The 23,605-nt window shown below is 46.1% G+C and overlaps 1 protein-coding gene across 2 annotated transcripts in view; it reads right to left on the bottom strand.

Annotated features, from left to right (window-relative positions):
- The window catches only part of LOC121874242 (teneurin-m-like), a 70,538-nt gene extending 48,722 nt beyond the window's left edge, over positions 1-21,816 (bottom strand). For both annotated transcript variants that reach the window (XM_042378323.1, XM_042378324.1), the window contains exons 1-4: positions 16,268-21,816; positions 8,254-8,425; positions 3,075-3,186; positions 1,380-1,593 (exon numbers count right to left, since the gene is read on the bottom strand). In XM_042378323.1, the coding sequence (XP_042234257.1) occupies positions 1,380-1,593; positions 3,075-3,186; positions 8,254-8,425; positions 16,268-21,782 (6,013 nt within the window). In that variant the 5' untranslated portion in view covers positions 21,783-21,816. The remainder of the gene's footprint in view (positions 1-1,379; positions 1,594-3,074; positions 3,187-8,253; positions 8,426-16,267) is intronic.
- Between the last annotated feature and the right edge of the window lie 1,789 nt (positions 21,817-23,605).

Genomic DNA, 23,605 nt, shown 5'->3' with positions numbered 1-23,605 from the left:
AGAGCGAACCACTGTGCTACCCATTTAATTCCTAACTTCAATATTATCTTTTCCTTTTATCATCTTCGCCACTGATTGGCTCGTTAACCGCTTGGGCGGTCGGCCACGTCTCTGTTACCCACTGTTGGAAAGTATTGGCATGTACTAGGTCCTGAGTGTTGGTCAAATCTGGTTTTGAAAGAGCTCCCACTCGGTGCCGTCAGAGCACTTTCTGGCAGATTGTTCCAAGAGTTAACAGTGGCATGCCCAGTTGTTCGTTCCTGCTATAATCAAGCACTGTTCAGTGATAAGATTTTACCCTGTGGAAAGCTCACTACTACTCTTGCTGCTGTGACCAGGACGAGCACACTTGCATGGTGTCTGGGAGCCAAGATGTCACACTTTGCCTGTCATCCCCGTAATTTTTCCTACAGATTATGACGACAACAACAGCTTCTTTCAAGGTGAAATTCCAAAAGATATAATTGGAATCTACAATCTTTATATTACTGAAGATAGTGAATCTCCTCCTAAAATATTCGCTGCTCTAGAATTACCTCTAAATGCCAAGTGAACTTCTCTAGACAAGATTGAGACTCAGTGTAATTTTGATGTTATTTTTGGATGCTACATTTATGGTTTAGCTGAAGTTGAGTGTATTCTTACATGTTAGTCACAAGCAACACTCAACCTACGAGTTGTTGATAATCAGATCTCAAGGTTCTTATAGGATCTTTACGGTTCAAAGAATCAAGACCTAAACTAACAAGTTTCTATCAACATTATATACAAAGATTCTATCCCTAACATTCATTGTCACATTACTCAAAAAGTTTAAAATAGAATGACTTGTATATATGTCGTTTGTAAACAGACTGTAGTAATGGAAAAGTAATGAGAGACGTGACAGATCGCCCAAGCGGCTAACGAGCCAATCAGTGGTGAAGAGGATAAAAGTAAAAAGTAAAAAAAAGTGTTACTGATTTTATATTAAGGTGATAACATTAGTGGTGTCCTGTTGAAAGTTAGTACTACTTGTTGGTTAAAATGGCAAATTTAAAAAAAAATCAAAATTCCCACAGTTTTATGTAGCTTTGTGTCAGTTTCGAACTGTTTTGTTGATTAAATGTTGCTTCATCCTTCAATAATTTCGTGTTGGTTCAGTGTGTATTTCCGGCCTAAAGTGGTGAACTGCTGTTATCACCCTCTAGGAAATATGATGGCTTTGTTGTGCTACCCTTGGTCCAACCAACTTACTGTTAACCATTGTTTGTATACCTACACTGTCTACGCACATTACAGTAATTGTATACCTGCATTGCCTATGTACTGTACGTCTGGATAAACATGACCTTCTTATGTGCAGTACAGTACAAGGAGGACAAGTGGAAGTGGGTTACCATGTGAACAGTCGACGCCGCTGTAGCCTGGCTCACACTGGCACCGCCCCAGGATACAGTGGCCTCGCTCGTGGCACCGCTGTGGACACTCCCCTCCTCCAGGACCGCGGCTGATGACCAGCGCCACCTGGTGAGGGTCTCCATCGTCGTTGTAGATGGACAGGAACCACTCTCCGGCCTCCAGCACCTCCTCCACCGACACCTCCACCATGCTCTGTAGTAGTGAGACGACACGGTGTATGAGAGAGAGAGAGAGAGAGAGAGAGAGAGAGAGAGAGAGAGAGAGAGAGAGACACGCACAACCATTAACAAAGAGTTAAGATCAAACAGCGCTGTAGTGTAGTGGTTAGGTTGTCCAGGACCTCCGCCAGCCCCAGGATATTGGACACACACCGAGGATTCACGGCCACTGATCTCCTGCCTCTTGTGGTGATGCGCTACCAAGACCGCTGTTATTAACGTTATGTTATTGTTTTCACTATAACATGTTGTATTATCAACATCATCATTATTGTGGTAATTAAAGTTTTTATATATCTCTTTTTAGTATTGTTAGTGCCGTTGCTGGTGTTCTGTAATAACACTGGTTTAACTATTATTATTATTATTATTATTATTATTATTATTATTATTATTATTATTATTATTTTGATATTGTAACTACTACCACAAACATTATCATTATTACCCTTACACCTAGCCAACTATCTGAACACACACACACACACACACACACACACACACACACACACACAAATCGTCAAGTTTTTCTCTGATGTTTACTACAGTGAGAAACACCCAAAATCTTATCTCATTTTCTTTCTTGAGGACCAGGAGGAATACATTTCTCACTCCCCAAAAATTCCACACAACTAATCACAATACAGTAACGAAATCCAGGATATCTTTAAAACCCCGAAAACAATGGATATCTTTGTATTAGTGTAAGGTTCAGTAGAGAGGTTAGTGCAAGGTTCAGTAGAGAGGTTAGTGTAAGGTTCAGTAGAGAGGTTAGTGTAAGGTTCAGAAGAGAGGTTAGTGTAAGGTTCAGTAGAGAGGTTAGTGTAAGGTTCAGTAGAGAGGTTAGTGTAAGGTTCAGTAGAGAGGTTAGTGTAAGGTTCAGTAGAGAGGTTAGTGTAAGGTTCAGTAGAGAGGTTAGTGTAAGGTTCAGTAGAGAGGTTAGTGTAAGGTTCAGTAGAGAGGTTAGTGTAAGGTTCAGTAGAGAGGTTAGTGTAAGGTTCAGTAGAGAGGTTAGTGTAAGGTTCAGTAGAGAGGTTAGTGTAAGGTTCAGTAGAGAGGTTGAGTGTAAGGTTCAGTGAGGGATTAGTGTGGGTTCAGTAGAGTTGGTGATAAGTTGTGGATGGGTTTACATATGTTGGGGACGAATTGAAGGTGTCCAGGGAGCATGTTGTGGACGTGATGGGGGACATGATGGGGAACATGTTGTGGCCATGGTGGGGAGGACATATTTGTGGACGTGATGGGGAGCATGTGGCCGTGATGGAGACGCGTGTTGTGGACGTGATGGGAACATGCTGTGGACGTAATAGGGACATGTTGTGGAGTTAATGGGGACATGTTGTGGACGTGATATACACATATTATGGACATGGTGACGATAACGATGTAGTCGAGTGTTAAAAGACAATTTCTAGACGTGTTAGAAATAAGTTGAAGACACGTTGAGGAACATACCGGGGAAGTCCTCGTGTCGCGTTGATGGGTCCCTCTCAGAATCTTCATGATGTCGTGTTGTGTGTGGGTAGGCAAGGCACTGCGGCGGGCGTACAGGCCAAGCGACGTGCCCCTGTAACGATAAATAAGGTCACTAGTGTAGAAGTAGGTCGTTGGGCTGACGTTAAAGGTCAGGTTAGGTTAGGTCAGGTTAGGTTAGGTTAGCGTTAGGTTAGGTTAGGTTAGGTTAGGTTAGGTTAGGTTAGGTTAGGGGGGTTAATCTTAAGGTGAAATAACTTACTCTTCAGGTGTCGCCATTATCTTAATATTAAGTCGATTCAGTAATAAGCAAGACGAGGATATGATAATTATCCCCAATACTTCGTTGACGGCAAGACCAGAGACACACACATGGAAAGTTTCAAGTTATAAGGAATAATTAGTTAATCTCAAGTCATCGTGGAAACTGACAAGGGATGAGCTGGCCGAGTCACTTTATGGTAATATTGGCTACACAACTACTCATTTATGAGGTCTCTGCTGTGTGTGTCTGTCTGTCTGCAGCACAGTCATTCATTCTTTGCAACACACACACACACACACACACACACACACGAGGAACCTCTTTAATGAGTCATGGTGAAGCAGACAAACAGTAGGGACTTCAAACACACACACACACACACACACACACACACACACACACACACACACACGACATCAGTGGGTTACAGCTATTTAGGCAACTAATTTAAACCAGAATACGTTTAAATATTGTTAATGGCTCCCACTGATCATTATTTACCCTGAAATAAATAAACAAACACTGGATCTATGCATTGGGGGGGTGAGAGGGAAGAGGGGAGGGGAGAGGGAGGAAGAGAGAGGGGAAAGGGGGGAAGAGGGGAGAGGAGGAAGAGGGGAGAGGGGTAGGGAGGAGGATGAGAACGACGAGGAGGGAGCAAGGAAAGGAGGGGTGAGAGGGAAAAGGGGGAGGAGGGATAGGGAGGGGGTGGGTCCAGAGGAGGAAGGGGGGTGGGAAGAGAGAGATAGATAGGGAGGAGAGAGGTAGGGTTAGAAGGATGATATACATTTTCAAGAAGAATATAATGAGAGAGAGAGAGAGCGAGAGAGAGAGAGAGAGAGAGAGAGAGAGAGAGGAGAGAGAGAGAGAGAGAGAGAGAGAGAGAGAATTATGGATCTTTTAATTAGATAGGTGAAAAATTGTCTCAAAAATGCAATACCTGTGTGTGTGTGTGTGTGTGTGTGTGTGTGTGTGTGTGTGTGTGTGTGTGTGTGTGTTTTACGTACTTTTGTAAGAATATGTAAGGGTGGGTGGGCAGGGGGCTGTGGGAGGGAGGGGTAAGATAAGGGGTGAGGGGTGTGGGGAAATAAGGGGAGGGGAAAGAAGGGAGGGGGGGAAGGGGAGGGGAAGAATGGGGGAGGGGGAAAGAAGGGGGGAGGGGGAAGAAGGGGAGGGGGAAGGGGGGGGGGGAAGAATGGGGAGGGGAAAGAAGGGGAGGGGAAAAGAAGGGGGAGGGGGAAAGAAGGGGAGGGGGAAAGAGGGGAGGGGAAAGAAGGGGAGGGGGAAAGAAGGGGAGGGGAAAGAAGGGGGGGGAAAGAAGGAGGGGAAGAAGGGGGGAGGGAAGAAGGGGGAGGGGGGAAGAAGGGAGGAGGGGGAAAGAAGGGGTGGGGGAAAAGGAGGAAGGGGGAAGAAGGGGAGGGGGAAAGAAGGAGGAGGGGGGAAGAAGGGGGAGGGGGGAAAAGAAGGAAGGATGGGGAGAGGAAGGGAGGGGGGGAAGGGGTGAAGGGGATAGGGTGAAGGGATAGGGGTGAGGGGGGGAGAGGGGAGGAGGGAGGGAGGGGGAAGGGAGGGGAGGGGGGAGATGAGGGGGATGGGGGAGATGAGGGGAGGGGGAAGATGAGGGGTGAAGGGAGGTGGCCTCACGCTCACCTACATAACGAGGTCATTAAAGGTGAGTAACGAGGGCACGTTACTCACCTCTCAACTCGGGGTTAATTCATCTGGCCAGGGTTTGACTCACTAGTTTTATTTGTAATGAGTTGTTTTGTGTGGTCTCTCTCTGAGTCTGTGTAGCATTCATCTATATATATATATATATATATATATAAATCAGTATAGTGTGTATAGATCTAGTAAATATGTGTGTGTGTGTGTGTGTGTGTGTCAGGTCAGCAAAAGTGTGTGTCAGGTCAGCAAAGTGTGTGTCAGGTCAGCAAAGTGTGTGTCGGATCAGTAAAGTGTGTGTCGGATCAGCAAAGGTGTGTCAGGTCAGCAAAGTGTGTGTCGGTCAGCAAAGTGTGTGTCAGGTCAGCAAAGTGTGTCAGGTCAGCAAAGTGTGTGTCGGGTCAGCAAAGTGTGTGTCGGGTCAGCAAAGTGTGTGTCAGGTCAACAAAGTGTGTGTCGGATCAGTAAAGTGTGTGTCGGATCAGCAAAGTGTGTGTGGATCAGTAAAGTGTGTCGGGTCAGCAAAGTGTGTGTCAGGTCAGCAAAGTGTGTGTCGGATCAGTAAAGTGTGTGTCGGATCAGCAAAGAGTGTGTGTCAGGTCAACAAAGTTGTGTCGGGTCAGCAAAGTGTGTGCGGATCAGTAAAGTGTGTCAGGTCAGCAAAGTGTTTCAGGTCATAAAAAGTCTCTCGGGTTTGATATGCAAAAAAAAAAATAAAATAAATTAAAAAAAATTAAAATAACGACTGAAGTGAAAGTGACTTGAACAATACATTTTCTATTTCCTGGTTTCATTACTAAATTTTTTTCCGTTTTTTTTGTTCCCCATGACCGCGTTTTCTGCAACAAACATACATTCATATTACGCTTTTCATTTCCGCGGTTTGGTCGGCATATCACTTTATTATTCTTTTTTATAATATATATTTTACCTTTTTTTCAATTCCATTATTCTTTTTTTTTGTTTTCTATACATCAAACACGTTATGTGATTAGCCAAAAAATATTATTAATTTATATATCTAGTCTTGGATTAACAAGGTTCACATTATTCAACAAATAACATGCGAGGCCTGGCTGTCTACCCCCCGAGCCAACAAGCAGTCGAGCATGTACCATAACTTCACAACACTCGTGTTTATTCGGATTTGTGCATCAATTCCTGAGCTTTTAGGAGAAGTAACGCTGAAAACATCGGGCATAAGTTGAGCCAGACCCTGTATATCAGGCATAGTTGGCAGGGGGAGGGGGGGGGTTGGTGTTCACTCCTATACTGTAGACGGTGTGGAAAGTTGATAGTGGTCGACTACTAGAATAGTATTGGACTATTTCGATACTAAAGACGCCCTCCTATTAGTTTACTAGTGCGAGTTTACTAGTGGTAACATAACCTTCCTCAAAATCAACCTTCAACTCTCTCTCTCTCTCTCTCTCTCTCTCTCTCCTTTTTCTCTCTCTCCAAAGGAAAATGTAATACTCATTGAGAACATTATATAATTATGCTACTGGTCGCCTGGATAATGTCTAGTTTTATTTTTAATTGAACTTAGGGCGACTGTAATTCTCCTTTAATATATTCATAACTAGTTTTTCTTTTAGTAGAGGGCGAGGACTCACTACAACCACTCTAAATCGCAACTCTCAAATCACACATATTCACATCCACACACATAATCACACACACACACACACACACACACACTTCACATCCACATACATAATATTCATACCCCAGAATCTGTATATCCGACCACCATAAGTTCTCATATCCGCTGGACGCAGAGTGAACCGGTAAGGCAAAGGGGGTAAGGCGGAGGAAGGTAGAAGAAAGAGGAAGAAAAGGAAGAGGAGGAGGAAGAAGAACAAGAAGAGGAAGAAGAACCGTGAGAGGTGTAGTAGTGTGGTAATTATAGAATCTTACTTAGAACCAAAACAGGCAAAACTTACGAGGGAGGGAGGGGGTAGGAGGGGAAGGTGGGAGGGGTGGGGAGGAGGTGGGGAGAAGAAGAGGAAGAAGGGGCAGGGGGGGGTACCGAGGAGGCAGTCTGGAGTTCCTCGGGAATAAATCACTCGCGTGGATGTTTGCCAAGACAAGAAGCAGATCATGTGGATTATATCGTACAGGGGCGTCTGATTTATTAAACCGGAGCCCTGGGTGGGTGGGTGAGGGGGTGGGGAGGAGGTGGGGAGGGTGGATGAGGGGTGGGTGAGGCTGGGGAGGGTGGGGAAGGGGTGGCACAAGAGCGATAGTGCAGTTGGTCCATTGGTGAAAGGGGAGAGGGTAAGGGGTGGGGTGTTTAAAATCTGAGCGAATTGTAGGCCTTTGTTTACGGAGGTGAGGAAAAGGGGGAGAAGGGGCGTGCAGTTATTTTAAGGGGGTGGGGGGAGTGATTGGTCATGTTTTTAGATTTTTCCTTTGTAAATGAATCTTGTACAGGAAGTACATCACATAATAATAGACGAAGGACACACACACACACACACACACACACACACACACACACACACACCCTGGTTTACACTTGGCTCAGGGCAAATCAACTTTGTGAACTCTGCAGCAACGATGGTTCACGGGTTATTACTGTCAAGGTGTGTCGACGCAAGCACCACACCAACAATCTCACCCACTACACCACACCACACCTTGTTCTAGCTCTGTCCTCTAACAAATTGTCTATCTTAACATTTCCCTCACAAACTATACATCAGCTATGGTCATTACTTCACTTTAACAGATATATTTTGGATGCTGTAGAGACGAACGTAAATTTATTCCATGAGATGTTAACATTTGTTCTCAACATTAGGAGGATACACATTTCTTTCCAGTGAAGGATATTGATGATGGGAGATAAATTTCCTTTCCCCCCTACAAGGACAAGATAATGAGTTAAGGTCAAGGACAAGATAATGGGTTAAGGACAAGGACAAGATAATGAGTTAAGGACAAGGACAAGATAATGGGTTAAGGACAAGGACAAGATAATGGGTTAAGGACAAGGACAAGATAATGGGTTAAGGACAAGGACAAGATAATGGGTTAAGGACAAGGACAAGATAATGAGTTTAGGACAAGGACAAGATAATGACTTAACTCTTCAAGGACCAAATCCACGTCATTCCCTTCCCCCCTTTCCTCTCCACTCACCTAGAGCTAACACAAACAACCAGCCACGTACTAAGGTGGATTGACATGGGCGGCCATCTACATCTTCCCACCTACAAGACCTACCTGGGGATGGTGAGAGATATCCTGATGTCGGTGTGGTAGTTGAGGGTGAGGTGGATGTTCCAGTAGCCGTAAGGGGCGAGGGTGAAGGCTTTCTCCTCTCCCAGCGCCAGAGCCAAGAACGAGGCTCCGTCAGGGGGAGCCACCTGCTGGGGACGTCGCACTGCCTCGCCATCTGCAGGCAGTAGTCCACATAGGTCAGAGAATGGTTCATGGAATGCGTTAAAAAATGGATTAAGAAATGGTTAATGAATGGGTTGGGTTAGGCAGAGGAATGGGGTAAAAACGGGTTATAATAATATTTAATGGATGGGTTATGAAAAGGAATGGGGTTCAGTAATGGATAGTAGACTGGAGTTATAGAATAGGTCATGACCCATTCCATAATTTCTCCTGCAACTTATTCCATAATCTGTCCTTTAACCTATCATGTCGCTAATAAATATGGTATGGAATGGGTTAAACAATCAACTAGATGGAAGGGTCATGGGGCGGATAATGGAATGGGTTAAGGGTACGCAACGTAAGTTTATGAATGGGGCTGTCAAATGGGTTATGGAATGAGTTAAATAATGGGCCATATTTTCAAAGCTTCCTGGGATCCTTCCATATTAAAACCCCCATTAAATTTCCCCCATCCACCCCATGAGTACTGGTAACACTGGTCAAGCAAAGTCTGCCTTGACAACACTGTTCCCAGACTGGTAGCAAGACGCCATAAAAAAAAATCGACAGACAGACTACAGGAATAATTACCCCTTGATTACCCCCAAATATTGATTTAATTCGTTAATTATCATCTTGGTTCTAGAATTAACGGACTCCTGTTTATTGTGACTTAACGTTTTACCATTCTGAAACGATTTGTGAAATATAGAGAGAAGTATGGTCAAGCTACTGAGAGTTTCGCGCTGTCAAACTCTGGCTTCATCTGGCACGGGTTCCAATAATTCTCATCCAACAACCTTCGACGTCCTCCCTACCTACCCTGGCCACACAACTCCCAGGAAGACTTTTAAAAATATGACCACATGAAGTTTGTCCCTGATCGTAGTGTTGATATAAAATGCCGCCAGGAAATACCGATAACATCTCATCATTGATCTTATATTACATGTTAATGAATGACTGCTAGGAACACCCACTGATGAAAATACCAAAATTGTTAGTGGAAGAATTATACAAGAAACTTACTATGAATAATATTAGTTCTTTAAATAACAAGAATGACGTTTGTGAGCTGTTTTTCATCTCTAATTGGTTGTTATTCGTTTCTTGAGTAAGTGCGTTTCAATGATGAATAGAATTGCGCTTTACATTTTAGTTGCAAGTTGCAGCTGAAAAGATGTTTTGAGTTAGTATTAGGGTGGGTATACTGTATACACACAAGATATATATTTTATACATAAATAAAGATAACATACACACACATGCATATGTACGTATAAAAAGCGATGTACATACATAAGCGTAAGGGCAAAATAGTCGTATTCAAGCGCTTTGAAAAGGTTCATCCATGCATACTAAGTTATGTACAGTACGTGTATTTATAAGAACCCTCACACGCCAAACACCTCCTCCCCCGACATCACACACACACACTACCACCAATCTTCTATGCATAGGCGAAGAATATTATTGAAAAAGTCTACGGTCGTTACCACCCACGTTTCACTAAGTCTGGTATGTACCGCACCTTCACACACACACTACCACCAATCTTCTATGCATAGGCGAAGAATATTATTGAAAAAGTCTACGGTCTTTACCACCCGCGTTTCACTAAGTCTGGCATGTACCGCACCTTCACACACACACACTACCACCAATCTTCTATGCATAGGCGAAGAATATTATTGAAAAAGTCTACGGTCTTTACCACCCACGTTTCACTAACTTAGGCATGTACCGCACCTTCACACACACACTACCACCAATCTTCTATGCATAGGCGAAAAATATTATTGAAAAGTCTACGGTCTTTACCACCCGCGTTTCACTAACTTAGGCATGTACCGCACCTTCACACACACACTACCACCAATCTTCTATGCATAGGCGAAGAATATTATTGAAAAAGTCTACGGTCTTTACCACCCGCGTTTCACTAACTCTGGCATGTACCGCACCTTCACACACACACTACCACCAATCCATATACAGTCACACACAGTATATCTCCGGCGCGACAAATATGCCATCACAGGAAAATCACCTTCGGCGGGACTTAAGGAAGGTCGTTTTCTAAATTGTTGCTTTAGCGGAGCATCGAAGAGCGGCCCCCAAATACAGCTTTATGGTGGATGGAAGAGGAGGAGGGGCCCTAAGTAGAGGAAGGGGATTAGGGAAAGGGAGGGGCTTGGAGAAATGGGGTTCATGGGAGGAGGGTGGGCTTATGGGAGAGGGGGAAGGGCTTATGGGAGGAAAGGGCTTATGGGAGGAGGAGGGAGGAAGGGCTTACTTATGGGAGGAAGGGGGGCTTATGGGAGGAGGGGGCTTATGGGAGGGAGGAGGAGAAGGGCTTAAGGGAGGGAGGAAAGGCTAATGGGAGGAGGGAAGGCTCTTTAGGGAGGGAAGGGGAGAGAGAGGGAGGGAGGAGAAGGGAGGAGCAAGGGAGGGTTTATGGCGGAGGATGGGGGTTATGGTAAGAGGGAAGGAGTTTATGGGAGAAGGGGAGAGTTATGGGGTGGTGGTGGGGGAGAGACTTTGAATTTATTATACTTTGTGCCATTTATTTATTTAATGTTTTGTTATACTCTCTCTCTCTCTCTCTCTCTCTCTCTTTTCTCGTTAACTAAACACTTCTCTAAACTTATCAACTCACACACACTACATACAAACCCCCCTATACACACAACCCCACCCATTCCCACCCCACAAACATACAAACAATCCCCCCCACAAACACCCCAATCACCCCACACAACCATACAACTCCCAACAAATATATACACAGATGAGTTAACAAGCAGAGAAGAGCAATACAAGACTACTGACAAGCAAGCAAATACCAATGAGAAGGAGCCACTGATGCAAGCAAGCTATCAACAGGTGGAGCACTGCGACAACGACCGTACGACAGGAGTTTCTAGCCAACACGATTAAGAGTGAGAAAAGTGATAAGAGGAACACTTGAGCACTAGTATAATACCTGACAGTTCCGATGGTCACTCACGTCGTAGAGGGTGCCATGGTTTTGGATGTGAGTTTTGGCACCGAGGCTAAAAAAAAATAAAAAAAATAAGGCCAATGGTGCCATGGTTGAAAGGCTGACTCGTCACTAGATTCTATTTTTTTTTTGTCAATTAAATTACCATTGTTGGTGCCAAGGCTCCCAGGACAGATAGCACTGACCTTGACGTTCATTGTTGAAAAATAAATAAAAAAAATAAATAAATATATTGTTTCCTCAAGATTTTTTTGGTTTATAATATTAATTTTCATCATCATTGTAGATTTAGTGGTGTATATTGTTTGAGTCACAGAAGTAATGTTAAGTTTATATTAAAGTTACACAATGTTAGATGAATATGACCTCAGCTCCTAACTTACAGTACAGTACACACTTGTAATAAACACAATATATGTACAAAATCTAACTACAGCTCTTAACATCGCTGGCAACTATGGGATGTTAATGACAATGCTGGTACACGTGTTAATCTCAGGTAATGAGTATCAGTAATGTTAAAATTGATGTTAAAAATGTTAGTCTGACACACACTAGTAGTATATACATTAATAATTACATGTTCTGAAGGTATTCTCATTCCCGGGAATTTGGAATATTCGGTGAGTTAACATAATAAGGTTCCTATGATAATGTTGTTTAATTATAATAATGATGACGATGATGATGATTTTAATGACGATGATGATGATTTTAATGATGACGATGATGATTATGATTTTAATAATGATGATAATGATGATTAAAATGATAGCTTTAATGTCAACGATGATGATAACGATGATAATGTCTTAATAATGACGATGATGATAATGATAGTGAAGGTTTTCACACGAATGGTCGTAGTAAATAATAAACTGTAAAGCTAAGGAAATAATGAAGTTCCGATTTAACCCAACGTAACCTAACCTAATCTAATCTAAGAATAGACTTAATACTGTATGGCTTAAAGTCCCTACAATTCATTCAGTATCAACCTAACCTCTGAACCTTTGAATTCCTGAACCTTTGAAACTTTGAATTCCTGAACCTTTGAAACTTTGAATTCCTGAACCTTTGAAACTTTGAATTCCTAAACATATGAAGAACGAACCTATGAACCAATGAGCCTCTGAATCTTTGAATATCTGAACCCGTGAACCTTTGAAGCTCCTTACATTGGTTGATTTACCACTCGGCACACAGTTCAATCCCTTAAAATACTACGACCCCCTTATCCTTCCTGCACTACCCCTGATACGACCCCCTTATCCTTCCTGCACTACCCCTGATACGACCCCCTGACCCTCCTCCATGCACTACCCCTCATACGAACCCCTGAACCTCCTCACTATACTATCCCTGTACGACCCCTTTATCCTCCCTGCACTACTCCTGTTACGACCCCCTAAACCACACTACACTACCCCAGACGACCTCTACCTTAACCTACCTTCAACGCATCCTTTCTTAAAAAAACTACGACACCTTCCGTATTACTTAAGCTATGATAATAATAATAATAATAATAATAATAATAATAATAATAATAATAATAATAATATATTTTCCTACGACACATACATCTCCATGTGTGGTGAACGAGTAAGGAAAACTCCCCACAAAAGTCAATAGTGGAAAAAAAATATTACTGAATTTTTCCTTAACGATATTATAAAATTCACTCAAATTAAAAAAAAAAAGTTAAAATAAAAAAAAAGAGAAATAAAGGCTAGAATTATGATAAAAAATTCATTAAAAAATTCGATAACAAAATTGGATGAAAAACAAACTAAAAACATTATAAGATTTGTTTACATAATCATATTGCGGTGAGATATAAACAACAAACGTTATGAACGGGACACAGGCTAAGTATAAAAACAAAATCAAAAGCGTAACTATACAAAACCCGCTATTACATTTAACAAAAAAAAAATACCATAAACGTTGTGTGTTGATGTTGTGTTTTTTTGGGGGGGAGTGGGAGGAAAGGGAAGGAGGGAGAAGAGAGGGAAGAGGGGGATGAGTGGGGTGAGAGGAGAAAGGTTGGAGAGAAGGGGCAGGAGAGGAGGAAGGGGATGAGAGAGAGAAGGGAGGATAGGGGAGAAGAGGGAGAGAGAGAGAGAGAGAGAGAGAGAGAGAGAGAGAGAGAGAGAGAGAGAGAGAGAGAGAGAGAGAGGATATATATATAAATTCATATATTCCTCAAGGCAGTTTTATGGGAAGCCACAAACGACTCTCACAAACCCGCATAATAACACTGATATACTTATTATTCATGAGTGTGTGAGTGTCTGTTTGTATATATGTGTATGTACATGCATGTATGTGTGAGTGTCTGTATATATGTATGTGTCAATGTGTTTATATGTATGTATGTACGTATGTATGTGTGTGTGAATGTGTGTGTGTGTGTGTGTGTGTGTGTGGCGTGACTCACTAATGTACACAACAACCAGTCACACTTTAAACTGCAGTTCCCTAATGAACAATTCTGGGAAATGGCCGATATGGCAACTCAAGTGGGGGTGGAAACTGCCTTGGGCTGTCCGAAGCTTGTTAGACGAATGGTGGTCGTTAGGGGCACCATTGTTTAGCATAAACTACCTCCTCAATAACCCAGGCTTCGGCCAACCAGGAGGTAGTACGAGAATCCACTCCAAAAGAACCCCTCCCCGCCCTCCAAAATGGAAAACACTAAAAAACCTAACTGACAACTCAGCACCATCCAGGTCAAAGTATAAGAGGAGGAGGAGATAGAAGAGGAGGAGATAGAAGAGGAGATAGAAGAGGAGGAGATAGAAGAGGAGGAGATAGAAGAGGAGGAGATAGAAGAGGAGGAGATAATAGGAGGAGGAGGTGGAAAAGGAGGAGGAAGGAGAAGAGGAACAGGAGCAGGAGGAAGAGGAGGTGGTGTTCTTTTTACTGTCCATGTTACTTAAAGAACACCTCCCAAAAATGTAAACAAAATAATAATAATAAAAACGAATAAAAATCAAACACGAGAACCCCAAAAAAAAAAAAAACGAAAACACTTAACTTTGTGACACCTTTGTTCGTATCATATATTGTGGCTTGGTTGTGTCGGGCCGGTGCGAGCCATTCTTAACCTGAGTGATGGATATTGTTCCCGTGAGAGCTGTGGGGTGTTTTCTAGTGAGGCTTAACACAGCTACTGACTAATTCTTGGATTCTCGAGTTTTTGCTTTCTTCTTTTGTTTTCTGGGGGTGGGGAAGGAAGTGGGTGGGTGGGTGGGTGGGGAATGTGATGGGTGGGGAAGTGGGAGGTAGGTGGGTGGGGAAGTGGGTGGGGAAGGTGAGCCAATGACGTAGTACAGTGGGTATGTGTCTGTTTACATTGTGTGTATACTTGAAGTGGATCAATGTGAACTTATATAATAATTTTAGTGAATATCTATCTTCTCCTCCCAGTTACTTCTCTGTGTTCAAGAGCGGCCTGTACCCCCTCAGTGGCTGTGTTGAGACTACTTATATCTTATAAAAACTACACAACGAAATTACAATCATAACTCAGCGTGTCCTGCCCCCCCCCCCTCCCTCCCTTCATCCTCACCACAACTACCACAACTACCACCACCTAGTGCGTTATGGCTCCTCCTCCTCCACCACAACTACCACCACCCAGTGCGTTATGGCTCCTCCACCACCACAACAACTACTACCACCCAGTGCGTTATGGCTCTATCACTACTACCACCACAACTACTACCCACTGCGCTATGATTCTACCACCACAACCACCACTGAAATCTCATGAAGGGTCATGGTCCCACTACCACAACTATCACTCCCACCACTACTACTACTACTACTACTACTACTACCACCACCATCCCCACCACTCATTGTGTTGTAACCCCAGTAGTGGACGTGTTTGCTCATTGGTATTAGTAGGGGAAGGGGGGGAGGGGGGTCGACAGCTCACAGGGAGTGAGGAGAGACTGAGGGGTGGGGTCACATTGGTCGCGTGACTGGGGACAGTCAGGGCACAGAGCTTGTGAATGTCCTGTCTCCACGCCTACAATATGACTGCCAATACTTGTCCAGGCATAAAGATATATACTGTATATGTGTGTGTGTGTGTGTGTGTGTGTGTGTGTGTGAGAGAGAGAGAGAGAGAGAGAGAGAGAGAGAGAGAGAGAGAGAGCAGCGCCAGACCGAAAATTAGTAGCGCCCGGCTATTACTCTTCATCCCTCAGTTACAAGCATTTGGAAACGAAGTCAGACTAACGTTCGCTCGCCTTCACTTCTCCCTAACTCACAGAATCCATCCATATACGCAAAAATCTCAAGATATGTCGGTATTTACATGTTTTGTTTTTTAAAATATTTACAATGTTAATAAAAAATGTGTCTTATCGTTGAGAAATTACATGATATTAGGACAGGGACTATTTTGAGTTTCCCCGGATCACGAGGTGGATTTCCCCCACGGAAAATAATGGTTTAGGACTGTGGGAGTTTAGGACCACGGTGCTGGGCCATTAATAAAAGCCGACGACAGGAGCCAAACTATCTTTAACCTAATCTTACATCACCAAACTGACCTAACCTTACCAACTTAATGTAACCTGACTAACGTATTCTATAACGTCACCAACCTAACATAAACAACTATTGTAACCTTACCAACATGGTATAACTATCTTAATCTAACCACCCAATTAACCTACGCTAATAACAACCTAATGTGTCCAACTAACGGAACCTAATCAAACCACAGCAGCGTAAGACTCGGCGCTGTGACCACACTATTAGGTTGAATTACATGACAGTTACGAAGTGATGATGACGATGTTAGTGACGGAAGGAGAGATGACTCACCTGGAGGATCCATTATGAGCGTGGCGTGGATGGTGGCTCCCCCGGGGATGTTGGTGACACTCGTGGGCTCTAAGGTCGGGGCTGTGGACCCTGATAGCACCACATCAGGAGCCTCCATAACGTGTGTCACGGCTGGGGCGTTAACAAAGGTATAACTGTATTTCCTGATCACTACAGTATCTTCCACCGTGTTCGCCCCACCAACAGTCGCGTAACCTTCGCCGCCGCCTTCAGGCAAGACTTCTCCGGTCCTGGGAGCCTCAAGTACCATATTTAGGGGGGTAGAATGGCCCTCCAGAGGCGGTGTGGGTGTGTGGGCGTCTATGGATACGTGGGTATCAACGGAGGTGTGAGTGTCTATGAGAACTGGTGCACCACTATCTTCGGGCGGATAAGAGGAGAGGGGTGTTATGTTGTGGTGCGAGTGAGAGGTACCCCTTGGTTCACCGTGGTGGTGGCGGTGGCGGTGTCCCGGGGGCGGGGCCGGGTCCACATGGCCCGGGCCACCAACACCAGCCTCAGAATTGAGATTTGCCGCGACACGCCCTGGCATTATTAGAGGATTCTCACCTCCATCGCACTGACACGAACATTTGCATGGGGAATCCTGGGATTGCCATGGTTCGCGATGGGGCATAACACTGTGATGTGATCCAGCCGACCAGGCGCTGCTGCTGTCATGTGGAGTGGTGTTGCTGTTGCCATAGAAACTACTACTGCCGCTGCTGCTACTACTGCTTGTATGTGAAATGATGCCGTCGGGGGAACTGTTAAGACCACCTCCAGCTGCTACCCAAGATCCATGTGTAGCGTCGTCTCCTTCGTCAGTGTTGTTTTGGTCGTCATTTTCTTCAGGAGAAATCCAGTCAGGTGAACGGTGATCAGCTTGTGTAGGCAAAGACAAGTGTGGTGTAGAAGTGGTGAGGAGACGGGTGGTGTGGGGCCGCCCGGAGGGTTTGCCGTCACTCTCCTCGTCCAGTAATGAACCTTCCAGAGCGCGATCCAGTGAGCCTCCTGGAATCCTCTCGAGATCCCTCTCGTCCTCTTCAATACCCTCGTGCCTGAAATTATCCTCTTTTTCTACTCCGTCGTCACTATTGTTCCTTTCTTCGTTATCCTCATCCTCGTATGAGGATTCGTAATCGGGGATCCCAATGAGGTCGTGAGAATAATTACTATCGTAATTGTCCTCATCAGAACTCATCATATTACCGTCCACGTCCACAGTGCCATCGCTCCAGATCGATAGAGACGGGTTCTGATCTTCTCTATTTTCCTCAACAGGATCCCGTGAGCTGACCTGAGCGTGGACGGACTCCTGATTGGGATCACCGACCACTTGATTGCTTCTTGAAAGGAAAGAGTGTCCTTGGTTGGCTTCAGATCCCCTGGTATCGATACTAGATTCCTTACGCTCACTGTAACTCGGTCTGGCGGATGCTTCTAGAGACCCGGGAGCTGATTGCTTTCCCAAAGATTCGATACTTTTCTGGCGTTTATACTCCTCTGGCAGAATAACATTGTGGGTGGTGTGTGTCGTGGGGGCCGAGAGACCCTTGGCGGCAATTTCTCCAGTTTGGTTGCTCCTGGAAAGAGAGATACCGTTTCTTGTTTTGTCTCTTTGATCTTTAGCCGTTACGTCGTTGATTCCAATTCCATCACTGCTGGTGATTCCAACATCGGCCTGTTGCTCCATCACAGCAGCCGGTGTCTTTTGCAGTGACATATTTCCGATGACGGGAAGAGCTAGAGAGCCACTAACATCTACGTAAGAATTTCTATTACTCACATGGGCGTCTGGAGGAGTGTCGATATCAGAGAACGGTGTCAATTCAACTATACCTTCACTCTCGTTGTTCAAGGAGCCTTCACTGTCGCTTCCCACTTCACTCTCCTCCCACTCCTGGATGTATGAGGACGCTGGGGCTGGTCCCGAGGAGGGGACTAGTTGGTCTGTTAGTCTTTTCTGATTGTCAGGTGTCATCACCCTGGAAATTCCTGGAAGGATCTCGGATCTAGGAGCATTACCGGGCGACTGTTGGTTGTGACCATCAGGGGGACGCGGGACATCGAGTGACGGCATTTCATAATCAATATTTATCTCACTACGTCTTGATGATGAGGAAAGTGAAGCGCTCTGATAGGGCTGTGAGTCCTCATTGTCATCATTTCGCAGTGATAAAGTCTCTCTGGCGGGAGTACCACCAGTAGCGTCTTCCCCGTGATGAGCCTTGGCTACAGCGTCTTCCTCGGGACTATGAACGTCTGTAGAGGTCTCAGATCCTTGCGTTGGCGGGTCTTCCCTCTTCTCTTCTTCATCCCTGACATTATATTCCCCTCGCGAGGTGGAAATCATGGAGATTTGACCCTCCTCTCCGAGTAATCCCTCACGAGTTTCCTGTGTGCTTTCACGCCGCCTTTCCTCTTGAGGGAGTAAGTGGGCGGAGGTAACGACTGACGCAGTAGCAGGGGTGTCGGAGGGCGTGTGGGCGTGAGGGGATGTAGTGAGGAGGTGCTGAGAGATGGTGTGGGTGGGAGATATATGGTCAGATACGAGGTTGGGGCGATCATGTGTAGCAACAATATCTTGGTTGTGATCAATAACAGGCTGGCTACTCTGGTCACCCTCTTGTGCTTCAATATCTTGGTCACTTACCTCACTGACTTGCCGTGCTTCATGATTCTGATGACTTCCTTGTTGCTGTAGCTCACTGTGCTCCCCCAGGTCCCCATCTTCTCGTTCCTGCAACTCTAAACTTTTCATCTGCCGTTGATAATCTCCCTCCTGCAACACAATGTCTTCCGGCTTGGGTTCAGTACCTTGTATTCCGCCATCTTGGGACATTTGGAGCGAGGGCGCGCTCAAGGTGTCTCTATCGGGTCTAATTTCAGTGTCGGCCTCGTCACTCTGGACAACCCTCAAGGCAGAAAACTCTGGCCCTTGGTGGTGACCTTCTGGAGGGAGATCCACCTCAGCGTCTTCGTCGTCGCGTCGTCTCTGGAGGTTCTTCCATTCCCCATAGATACTTTCTTTATGGGGAGAAAATTGTTCGTGGCTGTGATCTCTCTCATTCTCTTCTGGCATCTGATACGAAACACCGGGACTGTCTCGCTGTCCTTGGTGTTCCAGTGACTCGTAACCTCTGGGATCTGTGGGGTCTTCAAGAGGTTTTTTGTTATCTAATTGTTTTCCAGGACCCTCTTGTGGCTCACTGTGGTTTTCTGGTTGTCTTGGGAGATTTTTTTCCTCTTGAATTCCATTCTCTCTCTTATTGCCTCCCTGTCCTCCTACAGCTTTTCCTTCCTTTCCTCTGAGCGTTGCTTGGTCCCCTGTTTGTCCTTCGAGATCTCTAGCATGGCCTTTCCCCGGCTCTAGGTCGACTTTATGGCTAATAGTTGGCACAACTTGCGGGTTTGGCATTATATTGTCTTCATTGTGATTAGCGCGAGAACCCCCGCGAGAGGCCGCGAGGTTTGTATTATTAGCTTCCAAACGACCAGGCTTTATGGGCCCATCTGAGAGGGGCTTTACAGGGACGGCGGCTGGGGCTGTTATGCTCTGCTTTTGTGTAGCTGTTTCTACTCCTACTGCTGCCGATGTTGTTGCTGCTATTAAGGAGGGATGAACAGCTGAGTGGGCGACGTCCTTAGTGTCATTTTGACCTTTGGACGTGAAAGCAGACCTGGTAGCAGAGGAATTAAAGGACGGGAACAGATGAGTGTGAAGGTCAGTGGTCGGGACGGAATCAACAAGTACAGTCGATGCGTCAGTCATTATCGGAGTTCCAACAGGTGTGAGAACTGTGCTTGGCGTAGGCAGATCAACAGGTGTAGTCAACTGGAGAACACCCGTACCAGCTTGATCAATGGCAACTCCATCTTCAGGGACACGTGCACCCGCTTCAACGTAGGAGGACGCTTGAGCGATTACTGACGCAGAATCAGAGCTGATGTGATCCACTAGTGAGAAAATCTGAGAGTTGTGTGGGAACGCCGCCTGTTGTGCAGCTGGTGAGGTGGGGATCCTGTCAGCTGGAGCCTCGGCGGTAAGAGCCTCATCGGTGTTGGGTGTAGCAGGAGCACTACCCGAGTGTGTCAACCCCTGTGTGTTCACCGACATCTCTCTTCCCACGTCTACATCACTGTGTGGGGGATTTCCCCTCAACTCCCTGGTGACCAAGTCTTTCGTGTCTGTAGCAGGGGGGTCCTCAAGTTCGTCAGTAGGCTGGGCGTGGCCTGTCCCGTGGCGGGCGAAGCCCAGTGTAGCTTCCTGGAATGACGGGAGTACGAGAGGAGTCGCTACTGTCTCTGGAGTCACTTGGTATTCATTGTCATACAATACGTTCTCCTGGGGCGAGGTCTCCTCAAGTGCTCCTGATGTAGGTGTGGTCATGTGATCAGGTGAGACGGCCCCCGCGCGGCTTACCAACACGCTGCTCCGTCTCTCTGCTAAGATTACACTTTCTCCGTCAGTGAGATGTGGGGTGTGGGAGCCGTGTCCTGGCGCGGCAGCTGATGCGGGTGCGGCACTGGTGGGTACAACTCCCCGTGCGGTAATAACATAATGGGGAGCTCCAGTTACAGCTGTCGACTGCGGGTTGTGGCCGTGTGCTGCTGCTGTGCCTAATGTTCCTGGATTATTCATGAGTACCACTGAGGAGGCCCCCGAGCCCACTTGTGTACCGCCTCCTGACGGCGACTGTGTAGGGACGTCTGGCAGCTGGTCTCCACCAGCTCCCGGCGGTGTGTTTCCTGACGCAGGAGTGGGTAAGGAAGAATTATATCCCGACGACGGTAAAACCGAGTTATAAGAGAGATTCACTAAAGACTTTCTGCGTGGGGAGAGAGTGGGTGAGGGTGCGAGAGATCCGTGGTGAAGGTCGGGGGCTGACCTCACACGGCGGGTGATGGCCAGGTCCTGCGCCACAAATGTTCCCGGGTCTTCCTGGGTGTTATCTCCAACGCCATTCACATGATTTAATGATATGAGTTTTTCGTGAAGCGTGGAGAGGGTGGCGAGCTGTGGCTGCCGCTCCTCGGCCGCCCCTAGATCAATACCGGGGCTTCTGCTATCTAATGTGCTTAATTTATTGCCTGTGGACCCCGACTCTTGAGGCCTGCTGCTGGGGGCTGAAAAGGGCCTCCTGACACCGAGGTATACTGAGGGCGGTGACGGGGGCATCCTGCTGTTCTGGGGGTCGACTGTTGCGGCAGGTCCAACGCCGGGTGCTGAAGGTGCCTGTGAAACATCCATTACAGACCAAGAGTAAACATGCAAGTCACCAATAGTCTGGTGAGAAGACAAATGGGATTTAGCGGTCAAAACAGGGAGGAGGTGCTGGACGTGCTGCGGTGAGGGAGGCGGGGGCGGGGAGCGGTAGATACTCCGCCGCCGCCTCCGCCGCAGGTCCATAGAGAAGTGAAGTGGTATGAGAGGAGGGAGGTGCGGGGGGTCCATGCCAGTGGGTCGTGCAGGGTCGGACAGGACGCCGCCACGCGCTACACCAACAGCCATGCTCGACAAAGGACTGACAGAAGGAGCCCCTGTGACGTGGGGCTTGGCGAGGTTACCTGCTGGTTGTTGTGGAGGCGACGAGCTCACCCCAGGGCTGTCCAAACCATCTCCTAGGCACCTCTGCCACCCTCCTACCTGCGACGCTGTGGGAAACAAACACGATGTTAGTGGTACTGTGGCAGACGTACAACACACACACACACACACACACACACACACACACACACACACACACACACACACCACCCCCCTCTACGCCTCCCCTTAAAATATAAAAAATACCCAGAATTCCTTGCATCGAAAGTGAGAGTTTGAAGTGGGTAGACAGGGTGGTGGGAGAGGGAAGGAAGGGACAGGTGGGAGAGGGGAAGGAAGGGACAGGTGGGAGAGGGGAAGGAGAGAGGGACAGGTGGGAGAGGGAAGGGAAGGGGACAGGTGGGAGAGGGGAAGGAAGGGACAGGTGGGAGAGAGGGGAAGGAAGGGGACAGGTGGGAGATGGGAAGGAAGGGGACAGGTGGGAGAGGGAAAGGAAGGGGACAGCTGGGAGATGGGAAGGAAGGGGACAGGTGGGAGATGGGAAGGGGAGGGGACAGGTGGGAGAGGGGAAGGAAGGGGACAGCTGGGAGATGGGAAGGAAGGGACAGGTGGAGAGGGGAAGGAAGGGGACAGGTGGGAGAGGGGAAGGAAGGGGACAGGTGGGAGAGGGAAGGAAGGGAGAGCTGGGAGGGGATGAAAGGGGAGAGAGGAAAGGCAAGGGGAAAAGTGAGAGAGGGTAAGAAGGAAGGAAAGAAGGGGAGAGTCATGAAAGGTTAAGAAATGGGAAGAGTGACGAGGATATGAACAGAGAGGAAGTGTAACAGCTCTCTCTCTCTCTCTCTCTCTCTCTCTCTCTCTCTCTCTCTCTCTCTCTCTCTCTCTCTCTCTCGTGTGTGTGTGTCGGGAGGTCAACTTTCACCGTATACCCCAGGCTGGCACACGGTAGCGAAGACTCATCATCACTATAAGCGGACTGACAGTGTTGACACCGACCTGTACTATTACGCCCCCACCGACCCACCCACCCACCCACCCACCCACCCTCCTTCCCTCCCAAACACTCACAAAATGGAATCATCTGCTATAACCCGATCTTGGCTAAAAGATATATCCCTACCTCATATGTATGCAAATTACATTAACCATTCAAAGGATTCGTCCATTGGCTGCATATGTGGTGGTGGTGGTGGACGGGGCCGACCACCCGACCAAGCCACCCACTGCCGCCCTGTGTACTCCCCAATACGCGTGAGGAAGGGATCTGATCTAACCTAACCTAACCTAACCTAACCTAACCTAACCTAACCTGACCTGACCTCTCCTACAACTTGTATTAACATTGACGACCGCAAAAAATAATTTATATGAGATGCTAATAAATACTAATAATACTAATAATATAATAAGATAATAGTATGGAAATAAAACTAAGTTTGACAATAATGAAACAAAATAAAATAAAATGGAAATAAACAAGAAATTAAATAAAAAAAAGTAACAAAGTAAAATAAACAGATAAAAATAAAAGACAATAAAATGAAACTAAAAATTGAATATAACGGAACACTATTATACACCTTACCCTCACCATCTGCTCTGTCTGTCTGTCTGTCTGTCTGTCTGTTTGTATGTCTGTCTGTCTGTCTGTTTGTATGTCTGCCTGTCTGTCTGTCTGTCTGTCTGTCTGTCTGTTTGTATGTCTGTAAACTTCCATAAATTCCTGTCACTGTGTTTGTTTACCTATCTCTGTCTATCTATCTATTTATCTCTCCATCTCTTACCTGTCT

This window comes from Homarus americanus, unplaced genomic scaffold (assembly GCF_018991925.1).
Source record: "Homarus americanus isolate GMGI-L3 unplaced genomic scaffold, GMGI_Hamer_2.0 scaffold49667, whole genome shotgun sequence".
Taxonomy (NCBI): domain Eukaryota; kingdom Metazoa; phylum Arthropoda; class Malacostraca; order Decapoda; family Nephropidae; genus Homarus; species Homarus americanus.
Note: the sequence above shows the minus strand (reverse complement) of the source record. Positions and strands in the feature narration are given on the sequence as shown.